The 16,543-nt window shown below is 32.4% G+C and overlaps 1 protein-coding gene across 4 annotated transcripts in view; it reads left to right on the plus strand.

The window, feature by feature from the left end:
- The window catches only part of LOC130900688 (protein phosphatase Slingshot), a 114,754-nt gene that overhangs the window by 92,584 nt on the left and 5,627 nt on the right, over nucleotides 1-16,543 (plus strand). For 3 of the 4 annotated variants that reach the window (XM_057811463.1, XM_057811462.1, XM_057811464.1), the window contains one exon: nucleotides 1,654-1,719. In XM_057811463.1, coding sequence (XP_057667446.1) covers nucleotides 1,654-1,719 — 66 coding nt within the window. Of the gene's footprint in view, nucleotides 1-1,653; nucleotides 1,720-13,052; nucleotides 13,364-16,543 lie in introns of those variants that run through there. The other variant, XM_057811465.1, reaches the window with a different exon arrangement.

A 16,543-nucleotide genomic window follows, 5' to 3' on the forward strand; every position in this document is an offset into this window, starting at 1 on the left:
AAAATAAAGGAGGGATTAAAAAAAAGCTGTTGGTTAATTATTTTTGTACCGAAAATAAATTAAAAAAATTTTCGTATTTTCTTGTCTTCTAATAAAATTTAATTAAAGCGAGAATAATATCATCATTCAAACAACACATTTTTCCAAAACTAATTTCACTCAACTATTTTTCTCTAATTGTTAATAGCGTTTCTAATTATTTTTTATATACATATATACAAAGACTTCATAAATAACTATGTGGTTCACATTTTATTTTTAACGTAAAAAACATTTCCAATAATCTCAGATTCTCATCTTTGGTTTGAACAACTTTCAATACGAATGATACACGTGACTTGTTTGATGGAAGGTCATCGAGATGTCAACATCGCAGAACGTAGTTAAACGAAGCCAGGCTGTCTGGTTGGTCAAAGTATAGAATAGAGGTGGGCGAAAAGTAACGGCTTCTATTAAAAAACTGTTTCGAAAGATTTTCTAATGTAATGTGCTAAATTTATTTATGGATTTTAAATGCGCACATAAATTGTTAGTATCGGAAATTCTTACTTACCAATGACAGATGTCAATAGGTTTATATGCAAAATTTTACATTCATCAATGATCGAGTTGATACGAGGATGGCTCCAGAAGTACCTGGCTCAATAAAGAAAACAGAAATTAAATTATGAAGGTAGATTCTACCCCCGCGCAGTCAAAGCTCAATATCGATTCTTTGATTATCCATTTTGGGATGTCAATTGCTACAACTATGCAGAATATGATTTTTGGTCTCTACTCTACGGTTCTTCACTCATTTCCAAAATAGGATATGATTTAACCGTATTATGGAGTCATATCAACAACATTTATTTATTATAAACATTTCCGGCTACCTCAATTGATTTTTTTTTTAATTTTAAGTGGGTCGAATTTATTAACCAAACAAAAAGTAATAAATTATATGCCACTTTTGACAATGAAAATTACAGTTGCTTTTTTCGCAGTTGTATTTCGACAGAAAAATTACACATAATTAATATTACATCGTTCATTTCTATTGTCGTAAGAACCGTTAGATCGGTAAATGTATTACGATACGTCAGGATCGGACTTAGCTCGTTATTCAGAATTAATTAACTTGGTATTGTTTAAACTATACCATTCACACGATAACAAATCATTTAATTAGCCTCGTATGTAACTAATTGAATGACTTTATATAACCAGGTCATTGTTTTTCTAATTTTTTCATATCTTCGGCTTCAGTCGCAAACTTCATTCCCATTATATATTAAACACTAAAGATGAAAAAAAAGTAAATGAAGACTTGACTTGTTTTTTAAATAAATGATTAAAATACTGGCCAGTTATTATATTTAGAAAAAATAATTGAAAAAAAAACAGTTTATTATCAGGGAGTACGAGTTTTAAACAAAATGGCGGTCTGGAGTTGCGAGGTTTTCCATTTAGACTTTTTTTTTGAGTTTTTACGAGTTTTCCCGTTACGTTCAGAAAAAACTTTCAATGCAGTTTCCATTATTTAGTTATTTTCGTTTCATGGAATCTAAAGTTTTGAATTAGGGTAAGGTCTGGATTATACGGTGGCATTAGGCAAAGCAATTCTTCTGGACCATTTTTTCATTAGATTAATGTCGAGTTTATTTTTTTCAGAGGTTTCAGTATCAGCGTCTGTGATAGACATCATATATTCAAACCAGTTTCAGTACAGGCAATGTGGTAAGTACAAATATAAGTCAATAATTGTCACGTTTACTGTAATTCATCAAATGAGTTATGATCTACATTACCGCAAGTTTAATACTATAATTTCGCGAAATCAGACTAGTGAGCGGACTTCTAACCTGACACTGCCATCTGAAACGTCATTTTCATACCATGAGCATCATGGATGATCCGGTGTGCATGGAGGAGGACGAAACTGTAAACCTCGTTATCTGTTATTGCCCTGCACTCACATGGTCGCGATTTAAACCCTAGTACCTGCCTAACGACATCAAACGGTTCAAGCTAAAGCGCCTGATCGGCTTTTTGAAGAACATCGGACTTTGGTAAAGTCAAGTGGGGCACGACGAGCTTCTCTGAAAGCCTACGGCCGCCCACACCTACGAACTAAAAACTATACTATTATTTATCTACGGCTATAACTATACTAAGACACAATTGACAATCACATGAATCTAAAAAGGCATTTACACGTGTATTACATGCAATATTTTTTCTTCTAGCGAAAATTTTATCAAAATACAGAAGTTATTTATTTTCCTTATAAAATATGTTATATATTTATTAAGATTTTGAACATTTTAATCAAGATTAGAACAAATTAACAAAACAACACGAATTTTTCTCTTCGGTATGAGAAACTAATTATTACTACGTAAGGAAAAAAAAATAAAAATGGCATCAGCGCAACTTGAACCTGGGACCTCCCGCATGTGAGCCGCTACACTACGGAGACCTTAATAATACGTTTTGAAGTATAATAGTTTAATAGCCAGAACGTGAAGAATATTTAAAATTTTAACGCGGTTCAACCCGTGAACCCAGTTCTTTTGTTCTTTTATATATTGCCGATGGTGTGGAATTTGTTTTGCCAAAATCTGAACGATATACATAGGTTACACTAAGTTTATATAAATCAGTTTTCTTATCAAAGCATTTATCAATTTAGGCAATATATGTTGTTTCCAAAAATTAGACATTTTTTGTACTTATCTCAGAGACACATGTGTCGCTATCGAATACCTATCAGGATGTAATATGCTATCGCTTTTAGGCGAGGTTATTCGATTGGTAAGTGACCTCTTTGACTGACCAAACTTCTTGCCACAATATAACTATATAGAAAAGAATACATCATATAAAGAACTTACTAATAATCCAATTCTGAAGATAACTGATAATTATTATAAATTAAAAGGAAAACAAATTAACAAAAACGCTAAAGAGAAATTAACAAACTATAACGGTTTACTCTCTTGATTTTTATATAAAAAAATGCACAAATACAAACAATATCCATTATCAAAGAAAACCCTTGAATAAATTATTTAATTGACTATTAAAATCATTTAATTATTATGTAATACCCTTATCGTTATTAACAAGCTTCGGGAGAGGTGGCAAAATATCTAATTAGGAGGATTACTTAGAAAACCGGCAAATTTTTGTTAGATATTTTCGAAAAAAAATATATGAAAGCGTTTGTTTCGTTCATATTCAAACCGCCCTCGTACATCATAGTAGATACTATTGATTGTTTAAAAACAGTGGAATATTTAATACGTGAATTAATAGAAGATAAAAAAATTAACGACATAAAATATTTTTCCGTTATTAAAATCTTTATGAAATATCGATGAATTTCTTTATTATTTTAGATTTTATTTCGACAAGATCAAAGTGGTTTTTTATTAAACTGTTGTGCCAAAACTCTAAAACAGATGAGGCCTTAAATGGAGACGCTTCGCGTCAGAAAATAACGCGTGGTGGTGCCGGGCGTCTTTTTATAGAAGCGCCTCGACGGCTAGATACTCGTACGGTCGACACGCGTCTTAATTGGACTTATAAATTCTATCGACGAAATTGGCAGACGGACGAGTGGGGGAGATCTCGTTGTTATTATTTTTTTAGTAAAATTCATACGAATTTATATATAATTTGAAAATGGTTATTTTTTAAAACAATAACTTTTTTCAGGTCGAATGAAACGGGCAACTTACACCCGATAAATTTATTATCGTGCGTGTTTTCTGTTCATTCAATAAAAGTGCCTTGAGTGGGGTTCGTCTAAACTAATGCAGGCAGAAATTACCAGTGTTGCCTTGCAAAATCCTATTAACAACCTAATCAATTTCATTTATCACCCTATTTTCAATTGGTCCATTATTTCTTGAATCATATTTTCCTGCCAGCCCTGCTGACAAATCAAAAACTGTTATTGCAATTGCAAATATTTACGTGACATAATTTGAGAAAATATTTTCAAATTTTCTTGCACTAAAAGTACAATGAAAGAGATTTTCTAATTTTTTGAGATATGACACTTTTCTGATATTATGACATTAAAAAGCAATTTTTAAAAAAATTAACCCAATTAAGTTGATATTTATACAAGATAATCGACTCCTTCAACAAATTTTGCGCATTTTTTATGTCACATGCTTTTAATCTATGCCTTCAAATAAGAGTTGGGGGTGAGTGGGAATTTGTTATGAAAAAACTCTCGTAAGTCAGGTTCTGTTTAGGCGATGTTTAAAAACTTGATGTTATTAGAAAGAAGTTTGGTCTAGATATGCAAAATATATAAATTCTAAGCTATTAAATTAACAACGTGAATGGTAGATGGCGTTGTTTCATATATTTTATAGTACAGGCAAATTAGGCGATTTTGAACTAAAACTTTGAATTAAATTGGGTCTAGCAACTCTTAACAAAATTCCGGCCACGGATTTTCGAAATTTTGCGACAAGAAGCTGAAAAAAATTTTAAAACGCGAATAACTCGAAAACTACGACGAATTCGAAAATTCGAAAAAAACTTCTGTAACAAAAAATGAAGAGTACACAATTCTGTACAAAAAAGTGTCTCAGGTATTTGTTCCTAATCTCAAAATTTTCACCTTAAAATGGGTTTATACGCTCAAAAAAAAGTTGAATCGCGAATAACTCTAAAACTACGAAGAATTCGAAAAAATTGACCTAACAAAAAATGTAAAGTAAAAAATTCTATACAAAAAAGTATTCTAGGTATTTTTTACTAACCTCAAAATTTTCACATTAAAATGGATTTATATACTCACAAAAATATTGAATCGCGAATAACTCGAAAACTACGACGAATTCGAAAAATTGCCTTAACAAAAAAATGTAGACAAAATTTTCTACAAAAAAGTATTCCAGGTATTTGTTCCTAACCTCGAAATTTCCACCTTAAAATGTGTTTATACACTCAAAAAAATGTCGAATTGCGAATAACTCAAAAAATACGACGAAAAATAATACAACAAATTTTCTGATAATGTACAATGCGAATTTACTAAATTCAACTGACGTATCGAAAAAAAAAAAAAAGAATTTATAGAGTAGTTCTGATTATCTAATAGATCTGACAACACTGTATAAGATTTTTGACTCTGGTTAAATAGAACTCACTAACCTTGGACGTACGTACACACGTACATATATGCCAAAAGATTGCAAATCCGTATAATGACGTTGAGATGAATAGAAAATAAAAATCGTTTCGCTATACAGATGCAGTGCGTGACGAAATAATTTACATTGAAAAAAAAATTATTTTACTTTGTTATCGCAGAATTATTTTTGTATTCTCAATAAAAATAATCACTACGATTAAATTCGGTTAACTAGTGGTTCATTTTGGATTTAAATCGACCAAATTGGATAATGGGATTATTAGGTCAGGATATTAATGGTGCACTCTCGATTAATGTACCAAAAACTAATGCACGATACATAAACCAGATGGTATACGAACGTAGAAAAAAAAATTACGTAACTCTTCATTATTATACGAACTTTAGTACTTGAATACCGATGATGTAATGGATTGTAAGCGGCAATAAAATTATAATAGATTTTTTTTAATGTTTGAAGTTTACTGACTTTGTTATTTATTTATGATACGGACTTAAAAAAAATTGTTATGGTAATAAAAGACATAAATGTTGCTGTTAAAGTAGATTTACACAGTGTGAAATAAATTCATTACGTATTACGTTTATATATTGCACAAACTTTTCAAAATTGAACACATCACGTGAACCATGAACAGTTTTCTGACCGCGGTGCTGCTGAATTTTTGCTTGTAACTCAAATTTGTCGAACGTTCTCGAGCATTCGGACAAATCACACAAACAAAGCCGTGCAGAGGAAGCAAATCCTATATTGGTGCCAAAAAGAAACCAATAAATACGATAAATATTGTCAGTCTTTGTACATACGTTAAAAAAGTTTTTTAGTACCTTCGTAAAACTCTGGGTTTAGGTACAAAAAATTTTGGCACTGCATTTTTAACATCTCTTTTGAATCCAAAATTTTTCCCATGCTAGTATTCCACCATAGATGTATGTTTAAAATCGACCTTTAACTATCTAGGAATAACGTTGGGACAAACAACCAGAGAAAGGATAAAGGATAGGATACAAAAGGGCAATCAAACCTATGGAAGAAACAAAAACCTACTAAAAAGAAAAAACATAACCAAACAAAACAAAATAAAAATGTACAAAACCCTAATAAGACCAGTAATCACATATGCGATGGAAAGGACAGTAATAAACAAAAGAGAAGAAGAAGAATCGAAAGAACCGAAAGAAAGATAATGAAAACTATAACGGATCCAAACATAACACAGAAAAGAGAAAGAAGAGTAAAGAAAAACGAAGAAATCGAGAGAGAACTGGTGAAGGAGAATTTAGTGAGAAACATAAAAGCACAAAGGCTCAACTGGGCACATAATGAGAAGAAAATCAATTAAAATGATCAAAAGAATAACGCAATGGATCCCATTGTGGCCAAGGAGAAGGGGCAAGCCGAGAAAAACTTGGAGAAACAAAATAGAGGAGGACGTAAGAGCACTCAATATAGAAAACTGGAGAGCAAAATGCCGGAAACCAAAAGTATGGAAAATAATAACAAAAGCGGTCAAAACAAACGATAAAATATAAAGAAAACGAGGAGTAATCCACCTAAAAAATGGATTTAAAGCGCCAAAAGCGATAGCAATAATCCAAATGGGATTGAAAAGCTTGATTATGATGATGATGTCTTAAAATTAGTAAAAGGAACTATCGGTTGATCGCGATCGACGATTGACGGACCCAGAGATAGCAGCTACAGTGAATAGTCTTTTTTGGAGGAGTAGCTGTGGAGAAACATCCTTTTAAGACGTCAAAATAAAATGAATAGGCTGCAATATGAAAAGAAAACATAAAAATTGGACGCAGGAAGCGTGCTAGAGAGTTTTATAGGGTGATGAATCAAAGTTTGAGGTTTTTAGATCTAAGAGAAGAGTTTTTTTGTTGGAGGAACGGATTGCTAGAATCTGTGCAAAGAATATTTGAAATAATTGGAAAGAAAAAATGAACTCAAAGTAATGATTTGGTCGTCACAGTCGCCGGATCTCAACCCGATTGAGTTGTTGTGGGACAACTCAGCATTTATCGCATTTCATACTTTTTTTATTATAAAAACCTACTTCGTCTTCAATTTAAAAGCAAGGAGAGAATGTCTAAAAAAAAATTAAACCGACTGTATTCTTCATAAAATTAGAGACTAGTCTTAACTAGTTACGACGTGTTTAATTTGAGTAGGAGTTCTTATATATAAAAACCGATATTACTTGAAAGACATAGATAATCCCCTATCCCAAAAAAATCCATTATTATAGGCCTGACGGATTGGGGTCACCAAAAAATTGCTCAAACATAAAAAAACAACTGGAATTATAGAAATTGAGTATCACACAAACAAAACATTGTTAAATCGATTCTAAATGAAAAATTAAGAGTTAGGTCATTCAATAATATATGGATCTGTTTCAACCAAAGACTTGAAGTGTCCTACTGATGTCAAGCCTTTCATCTTGTAGGGTACCATTATTTAGTACAGCCTCGTCCACTATGCTCTGTCAGTAATGTTATTAGTACCTATTATTAACGCCCCATTTGATTACGACTCCTTCAAAATAATTTGTCATTCATCCTCAATCTACGTCCAGATTTTCGTACGTTAAAGACATGGTTCCGAAATTGTATTGTCCAAAGGTCGAGGTTTCAATAGGATTCGAAAAGCCCTTATTGGGGATGTACCCAAAGACACTGAACTTTATCCAGTTGTTATTTCATCCGTTCAAAATCGTACATATACATCCGTATATGAAAATGAGTTTAACCATCGAAGTCTACCTCCAGATATAGATCTTCAGTCAAATACTACATATACAGCTGAAGGCGTTTTCACGTGCCCAGAACCTTCTTTATTTTGGTGTCTACGTGTTCGTACCAGAGTGATTCAGGATTCTGGAATATACACGTCTTCCAATTTACGATTGTTGCACTGCCTTTTTATAAATAGCTTTCCTATTTAACAACATCGAATAAATATATAATGTTAATAACTTTCCTAGAACATTGGAAATGTTGTAATACATGATTTAACGTCTCATAAATACAAATAAATAAATAAAAATTCTTCAAGGGACGTTCACTCTTTCCAATTAATCGTGATTATACTACTTAACGTAGTTCTATTCGTTTTTCTTAGTACCTATTTGTTTGTATTAAGCATTTCGGTGTTTTTAATATTCTTTTTTATATTTTACACACACACGCGCGGTAGAAAATTGAACGATACTTTTTATAGTTTCCAATAATTTGATATCACCATTTATTTCCCATTCGGAGAACGGTTTGTTGATTTTTCCCGCGTTCGAAAATAAAAAGCGCAACTGAATGAGCTTGATGTTACTAGTTAATATGTGCATACCTATTAACTTATTACCGTTACTAGTTGATATACAGGGTGACCCATGCAAAAGTTGTGTCGTTATATCGAAATAAATAGCAAGAAATAATTGATTTTTTCGTTATTTCAATACAAGCATTACCTTTATAAGTTTTTACAAAAAGTGTTATAGAAGCGAATAAATTAGAAACAAAATGTTTATTTTTTTTTTTTTAGAAATTTTCGTTATAATGAACTATACATTTTTTTTAACCTCAAACAAATTCTGGACACATTTTTCCCCCTCTCTGAAGCTGTTATCCTAGAAACATGGTTTCTAAAATCCTCAACAGCTTCGTTTCCGCATGCAAAATTTATTTGGCACATATCTTACTGATATCGATTGTATTACAGTCTGCTATATCCTAAGAAAAGCCTCTAACTGTCTCTAAGTCAAATGTCGTTTTTTTTAATCATGTTGTACACAGCATCGATGTTTCTTCAAATGACAATCGATTTTGAACGACTTTCTCGACCTTCAGTACTAATGGACGCACAACCATGACGATATTCTGCAAAACAAAGTTTTTTGATGGAATTTCATCACCAAAAGTTGCTTCCTTTTTGTGCATAAACTTAGTCAATTGCTAAACTACGCCAAAACAAAGTTTATGTGTACAAATATTAGTGCTACAACTTATTAATGCCACCTATTATTCGATTATAAAAGCAAACCACCCCTTGTATGATTTCAACAGTTTCTTGCATAATTTTCTGAATCCAACTGATCAAAAAAAAATTCTATAATGAACAATGTCAATTTATAAGCAATTATTCTTTCTCTATTACTTTCTTTGTCTTGTCAGTGGCGATGCCATGTCTAAAAATATTATTTTTGCACTATTAAATCGTTAATAAGGCTTATCAAATTTTATTAAAAAATACTGATTAAGAAAAAAATTTTCCTAAAGACACAGAAATCGTAAATCAATACGTGTGTGACTTTTCGAAATGAAATCATCAATCATTGGTTTATTAACATTTGGGATCATTTGTTTCTCATTAGATAACATTGCCAGGGCTGTTTAGACTTATTGTACTTCTACGAAAATTTTTTATTCGTTTCAAATCACTCACGCAAATTTTTTTCTGATGCTTTGTTATTTCCAACTAATAACCTGTAAAGACTATTACACGCAGCACGCCCGCATAACCCTTGTGTTTTTTGTGTTTTAAAAGTTTAGTTCGTAATTAATAAACTTTATTTTTGACGCCCAATACCACCAATTTTTATTTATTCTTCGAAAAGAATCGTCTCTAAAAATTGCACGCTAATGCCCGTCATTTTAAGAAAATTCTCATTCAACACCGATTATTAAATTCCAAGTGCACTGTTTTCATGTGCACACGGACCAGTATAAACTTTCAGACTAGACTTTTGCGATCGGTGACCGATCAAATCTACTATTCTGAGTGCTAGATTTCTCACGTCTCTCTCATAATGAAGAAATATAATTTAATTAGTTTTTGCATGTTGGATTTTTGTTGAAAAAACCACGTCTCTTTGTACTTTAATTTACCATATTTTTGAAATCGAAGGACACTCAGATCTTTCGGAATACTGCACCTCTTTCTAGCTAAATAACCCTAATATTTATTGTTATTTTTATATTTAATTTTTTTCGTAGTATCAAATTTTGTATTCAACTCTAGCGAAGCCACCTTGTATTTAGCAGTAACAGATCGCAAGAACTCTTCCTTTTATGGCCGACAACCTTCCTTAACTGACTCGCTAATGCGACTTGTTACCATTCGTACAAAAAGCGTTTCAATGCTACATAAAAAAATTGGGAGGAAAGGGGAATGAAAAAGTTGATATTTGAATGAACGTCAGATGTGTTAATCTTTATTTAATCTGTAACTGATTGATTATTTGGGCAAAAAATCGATTGGCAATGTAAAAACCGAAAGATATTTTTTGCTTCGATTTCAACTTAATTTCTTTTTGTCCTATTTTTTTTCAAAACAATCGAAAATATAAAAGGATCATTTTCGATGTAACAAAATGAATCTTCTACTGCCAATTCTCTTGAAAACGTTAATATTCAAATGTTCTCTTCTGGCGAATCTAGCAAGCGTTTGATAACACATCTCAAGAGTTTGTAAAACGTTTATCTGAGCTAAAAGGGGGGAATGGGATTATGATATGAAAACAACATAAATTCGATGGGGAATGAAATAATAGTAGTAAAAGTGTTAGCCAACAGAGCGGGGTAACTTCACCACTACTATGGAGACATCACATGACATTCGGAAGAGCCCCATGCAACATCATCAACACATTACGGAGAAACGGTGAAATTCTCTGAAACTAGATCCAAACTTGGATAAAACTGAAGCAACAGTCAACTAGGCGACACCAGAGCAATGTGCAGATCTCAGCATGTATTTGCGTAATTTCAATAACAACTTCTAAGAAATGATAAAGAAGAATTGGAAAGACGACTTACTTCAGTAACTGAGAATCATATTTTCCACAATAGATATCTAAAGGCTAGTTTACATAGTACGGGCACAGCGAATAATTACACAGCTTTGTTTGTTTGGGTATAGTTTATAAGTCGTACTAGCAACATTTCGTTGTCAAAAAGATTTGTTGGATACCGCATAATTTGACAATCGCTCAAAATACAGCTTGTATAGATTAGTACAAAGAGCTCTCACACATCAGTTCAAACAAAAACGTTTTTGAACAATTGATAGATCATCCGCCTACAGTCTTTGTTTGGCACCCTTTTTTTCCCGCTGGTCAAAAATAAATTACAAGATGAACGTTTTTTTACATCTGAAGAAGAGGTCGATGCGTTCGAATCATATGTTTTGGAGGTGCCTCAAAAAATGGTTCAAAAACATGCAAAATATATTGATGTATTTACGCAAATTGTATGCGATTCATAAGTTATTAACTAGCAATTACAAGCAGACTTCATTCGCCAATCGAAGTTGACGCATTTTGAAGTCGAATAATATAATTTATACGGAGTTATTTATAATTATTATTTACGGAATTGAATTTTTTCGAAATGCAGTCGCATTTTATAGAAATATCATTCTAGTATCAAAACAATAAATAATAGTAAACACAAGATGTGTAAAATGAAACGAACAGGAATCCTTAAAGGAGTGGCAAGTAACTTAACTGCTGTACCGAGGTCAAAAGTAGAAGCCATATTTAGATAAAGATAGAAACAAAACGACTGATCAACGGATATTGTAAATATGATAATATATACAGAGTGATTATTAGAAAATTAACAAAATTTGTTAATTAGAAATCGCTTAGACTGGTTACGAAAAAAGGTTTTATTTTAAAAATTATTCTACATTCGAATGCTCCCCTTCAATATACTCCCAACCCTCGCCATACACCTTTCCACACGTTTTTTCCATTGTTCCTTTGATCGAAACAGTGCTGGTAATGGCATTTAGGTGTTTTTTGCTTTACCGTTTCCATCGACTCAAATAGAGTCACTTTCAAAGCAAATCTTTTTCTAACCTTCCAAGAAAATCTGAGCAGACCCGTTGAATCAAGAGCTTTTGGTCAGGAGTCAGATTTTTTGTCATGTGTAATTCCTCGTGTAAAATTTTTCTAACCGTTTCTTTATCAGCGTTTACAGCCTCGGCAATCATCCGGATGCTAATTCGACGATCTGCACATACAATTTGGTTGATTTTGGTCACTGTTTCCGAAGTTGAAACAGTCACAGGGTGACCGAGGCGCTGGGCATCTTCAGTGCTTTCTAGGCCTTTACTAAAGTGTTTACACTGCTCAAAACACGTGCACGAGATAGAGAATTGTCCCCATAGGCCTCTTGCAACAATTTATAGCACTCAGTCGGAGTTTTTTTTCAATTTAATGAGAATTTTGATATTGATACGTTGCTTCTTCTTTACTATTGTTTTCTACTTTCCTCGGTCCTTCGTTACTTCTCTCGATTCAATCTTTCCTGTCTAATCTATATCTCTGCTTCTTTTCTCTCCTTTTCCTCCCTCCCACAATTCTCTGCTGTCGCATTTTAGCAACGTGTCCTAACATGTTTTATGTTTGTACGGCTTCTCCATTTTGACAACGCCATATATTTTCTTCCCCATATTTCCAGTTTATTCTTTTGTTATCGTCCATATTTCTGATGAATATAGAACTGCTGGTTCACAATTGCTTCCTAATTTTGACCTTTGCTATTATTTATTTTCATTTTTTTCCGTAACTTCTTAAAAAAAACTATCTGAACATTTTGAATATTCCAGAATGCTTAACACTTTGTCTACACCCTGTATAAAGTTGACGACCCAAAACTAACGATCAATTATTTCTTCTTGCAAAAAAATGAATAATGCGGGGTTTTCCTTCCAACGCGCAATAAATTTAAAACGACAATAATCAACACCTGAACGCGATAAAGACAGAAATAGCGAAAATATCTGGTCCATACCCATTTTGAAAAACCCCGCCGATGTGTTTATATGGTACCGTGCGCGGGTTTTTAGCGTCGGTGGGAAACGCTGGGTGTCCGACTGGTTAGTATCACCATGTTGGGTACTCTCAATGACTGCGATACTTCGTCAAATACAATAATAGTCGTACTGAATCAGTATCAATCGAAATACACCGCCGCGCGGTACTACCGTATTATTTTCAATAATATTTTTTTATTCACTTCGATCGTACGTATGCGAACGTTGTAGTGAGTTTTTTTTCGTAAAATAAAAAAATTTCGTTGAGCGAAACTTGATTCCGTTCGTTTTTACGGCGAACAGAAGTACAATCGTTTTGTGATAATGGTGGTGCATAGGAAATGTAGAATTCATGATTGGGGATGGAAAAATAACAAGTAATTGTTGTTGTATATTATATAAAAAGAACGTGCTTTATCAAAATCTGTTTAAATTAAAGATTATGAAGCTTATATGTAATTGTACTGATGAGACCAAAAAAGACGAAAACTAGTAACCAAAACATTGTAATCCTTTGGAAATAATCGAAATCTAATTATAAATTTCCATCTTTATTCGTTTTGTACAAGCACAAATAAATTTTGCAATGTTTAATTGTTCTTCGTTTACAGATAGTGTGTCGAGTAACTTTATTCAGCCGAAGGCTAATTTGAAATCAATAAATGTCCGTTGTATTTATGTTATGAAATGAATATTATTCAAAAATACTCAATACCCAAATACGAGAGCTGTTTGATAGAGGGAGGGACAATTTAGAAGTTGACCGATTACGTCTGAATCCCCATAGTATTTACTATTTGCAATTTTCAAAAAAAATGGTTTTAATTTGTTAATTTCCACATTTTATTAAACCGTGGTTACTACACTCTAATTACACACATTTTATATAACTGACTCAGCACCCAGTCGGCTCGCTTTCCTAATTTTTCTTTTCAAATGTTGCAATTAATTATGAAATACTAAATCTGGCGTTTGGAGCAGTTTGTTCAAAAGTGCCTTTCTTAATTCTTCATGTGTAGTTTCTTCAAAACAGGCCACCATTTGCTGCGAATAACTTTTTGGGTTATTATTTAGCTTATGCTGCATACGCCCGATTTCCTTGAAATTTCAGTATGTTATACAGTTTTTTATATATATATATATATATTTCTTTAATTTCGTATTTCTTATCTGCAAATACTTGATGTTGGAGAGGATTAAGGGAGGTCTGTTAAAAATTTAGACTACCTTTTAACACCCTCCACCAACGACTACTGTAATGACACCTATCAATTTATTTACACAAATAATCATCAATTTCTATTGGATGCATTCGTGACATTTCTACAATAATTGCTTCAATTCTATATGAATATGAATAATGTCTTTTAAATAGAAATAACCCAAAACGTCTTCCGAAGCACCGCGATTGAATTTTCTTTGTACCAATCGACACGAACAAATCTTTTTGGCGTCGACTGTTCATGCCATATTGAATCTATATCAGTTTTCGCACGGCATCGATGTTTTCTGGCACTACAGTCGATTTTTGATGACCTTTACAAAGTGCGATCATGATGGAATTCGAAATACGGTTGCTCGAGATGATGCTTCATCACCAAAAGTCGAAGCAAGTTTATCTGCACACTGCTGTTGGTGTTATCCACGTCGAAGGTCATAGGAAATAATCGCACAAAAATGTTCGCGATTCAATTCCATTTGACCAAGATGAATGTTTGGTGAGCCATATTATGACAACACGTTCTAAGTACTTTCACCATTAAAAATGTCATACTTTATTATAGCAATGTTAGATTTGATATATCTAAAAACTTAACTAGCAACCCTCGTAAAATATAACTCGTAGTCGATAATTTCCAATTAGTGGACATAATCTCGTTGTCACTGTGACTTTTATGTTTTAATTTAGTGCCGATTTTCTTGATTTTTGAACTAAATTATGTTTCTTTAGTATGTTTCTTACATATTTCTTATCAATTTTGAAATTTCTCCCCAATTTACACAAACTGTTTCCCAGTTTTCTGTAGCCGCTTTAACCAAAGCTTCTTTCTCTATGTTTGGCATTTTTTTGCTTTTCTGGCTTTCTTTCGATCGAAATACCTGTCTCAACACGCCGACAGATGTCGTAAATCGTTTACCTGACTATTCCCATTCTTACAAAGTGATTGACCGTAAACGAATTCTTCATATCTTGATCTAGTAATACATAAATTTTCTTGGGAAGAACTAGAACTTTATCCATTGTTTTTCCTATTTCTTTTCGTTGTATTCAACCAAACGCACTTTCGATATCAATAATTATTCATTGGATATCATGATATAAACTATAATTATTAATAAAGTAGAGAGTGAATTATTAGAAAAAACTGTATAAATCAAATCATATATATAAATAACTGGTTAACCTTGTAAAGAGAAAGACATCGTTGTTATGGTTACAATTTTTATTTTGGAATTTCTCAAAAAAATTCCTCTCGAAATACGTCGAAGTCCGTTGCTGGTAGTGATTAATACAATGTGATAGAATAATAGTCAGTATTTTATCATATCTATTAAAAAAATGTATGTAATTGAAATAAAATTGATTGGTGCTAGATCCGGCGACCTTGGTAGACATTAGAAGCTATTGATGAGACTATATGTTAGAAATATAAATACCATTAAATGATTTTATTTATCGTTTTATTGAACATATGATTATTTAGAGGAGGACCAGTTAAATAAGTCTCAATACTATTAGAGAAAATTTATTATCTTTTTTATTAAAATGAAACGAAAAACTTAACGTCGCTCCCAGCTTTTTCATGTCCAAATTTTCAGTTAATAAGTGATGTAAAGCATTTTTTGAAATGCCTACTATGTCTGATAACTCGATTTGGAGATTTTCTTCAACATTTCTGGAGTCGTCACCTCATTTGGTCGACCATTACGATGCTGGTCTTCGTAGTTGGTACGGCCTCGTTTTAACTCTGCTACCCGATATTTTACTGTTCATAATGAAGGATCTGCCTCACTCAGATTCGAATCTAGTTCAGCTTTTATGTTGCGTGGGCTAATGCCTTTCAAATTCACTGAAAACGTTCACTATTGAGGCTGCCTAATAGATAATAAATAACGTGATTAAACGAAATAGACGATGATAATAATGATATTGAAGCTGAAGGAAACGAGAAAGAAAATGAGGATAAAAGTTAAAACAAAGTACAAGCTAAAATGGATATAGTATCTGAAGATGATGCAAACAATGATGAAGATGTAGAAGACGAAAATGAGGAGAGAGGCAGAGAATTATGTTTATGGGGAAAAAGAAGTTCCAATGCAAAACAATAATAATAAACAAGAAAAATGGAAACAAAGTCAGGCTAATACCAAAATAAGAACAAATAAACAAGTCACACCTTTTGCAAACAGTAATAACGGCAAAATAAAAGCGGAGATTACAAACAGCATGAAACAGAATGAAAAAAGCAACGATATTTAATAAGAAAGAGATATCAAAGAGTGTATACAATACAATGACTGTCCCAAAATTGACATATGAACTAACGGCTTTCAAA

The sequence above is a fragment of the Diorhabda carinulata genome, chromosome X, assembly GCF_026250575.1.
Source record: "Diorhabda carinulata isolate Delta chromosome X, icDioCari1.1, whole genome shotgun sequence".
In the NCBI taxonomy this organism is placed as follows: domain Eukaryota; kingdom Metazoa; phylum Arthropoda; class Insecta; order Coleoptera; family Chrysomelidae; genus Diorhabda; species Diorhabda carinulata.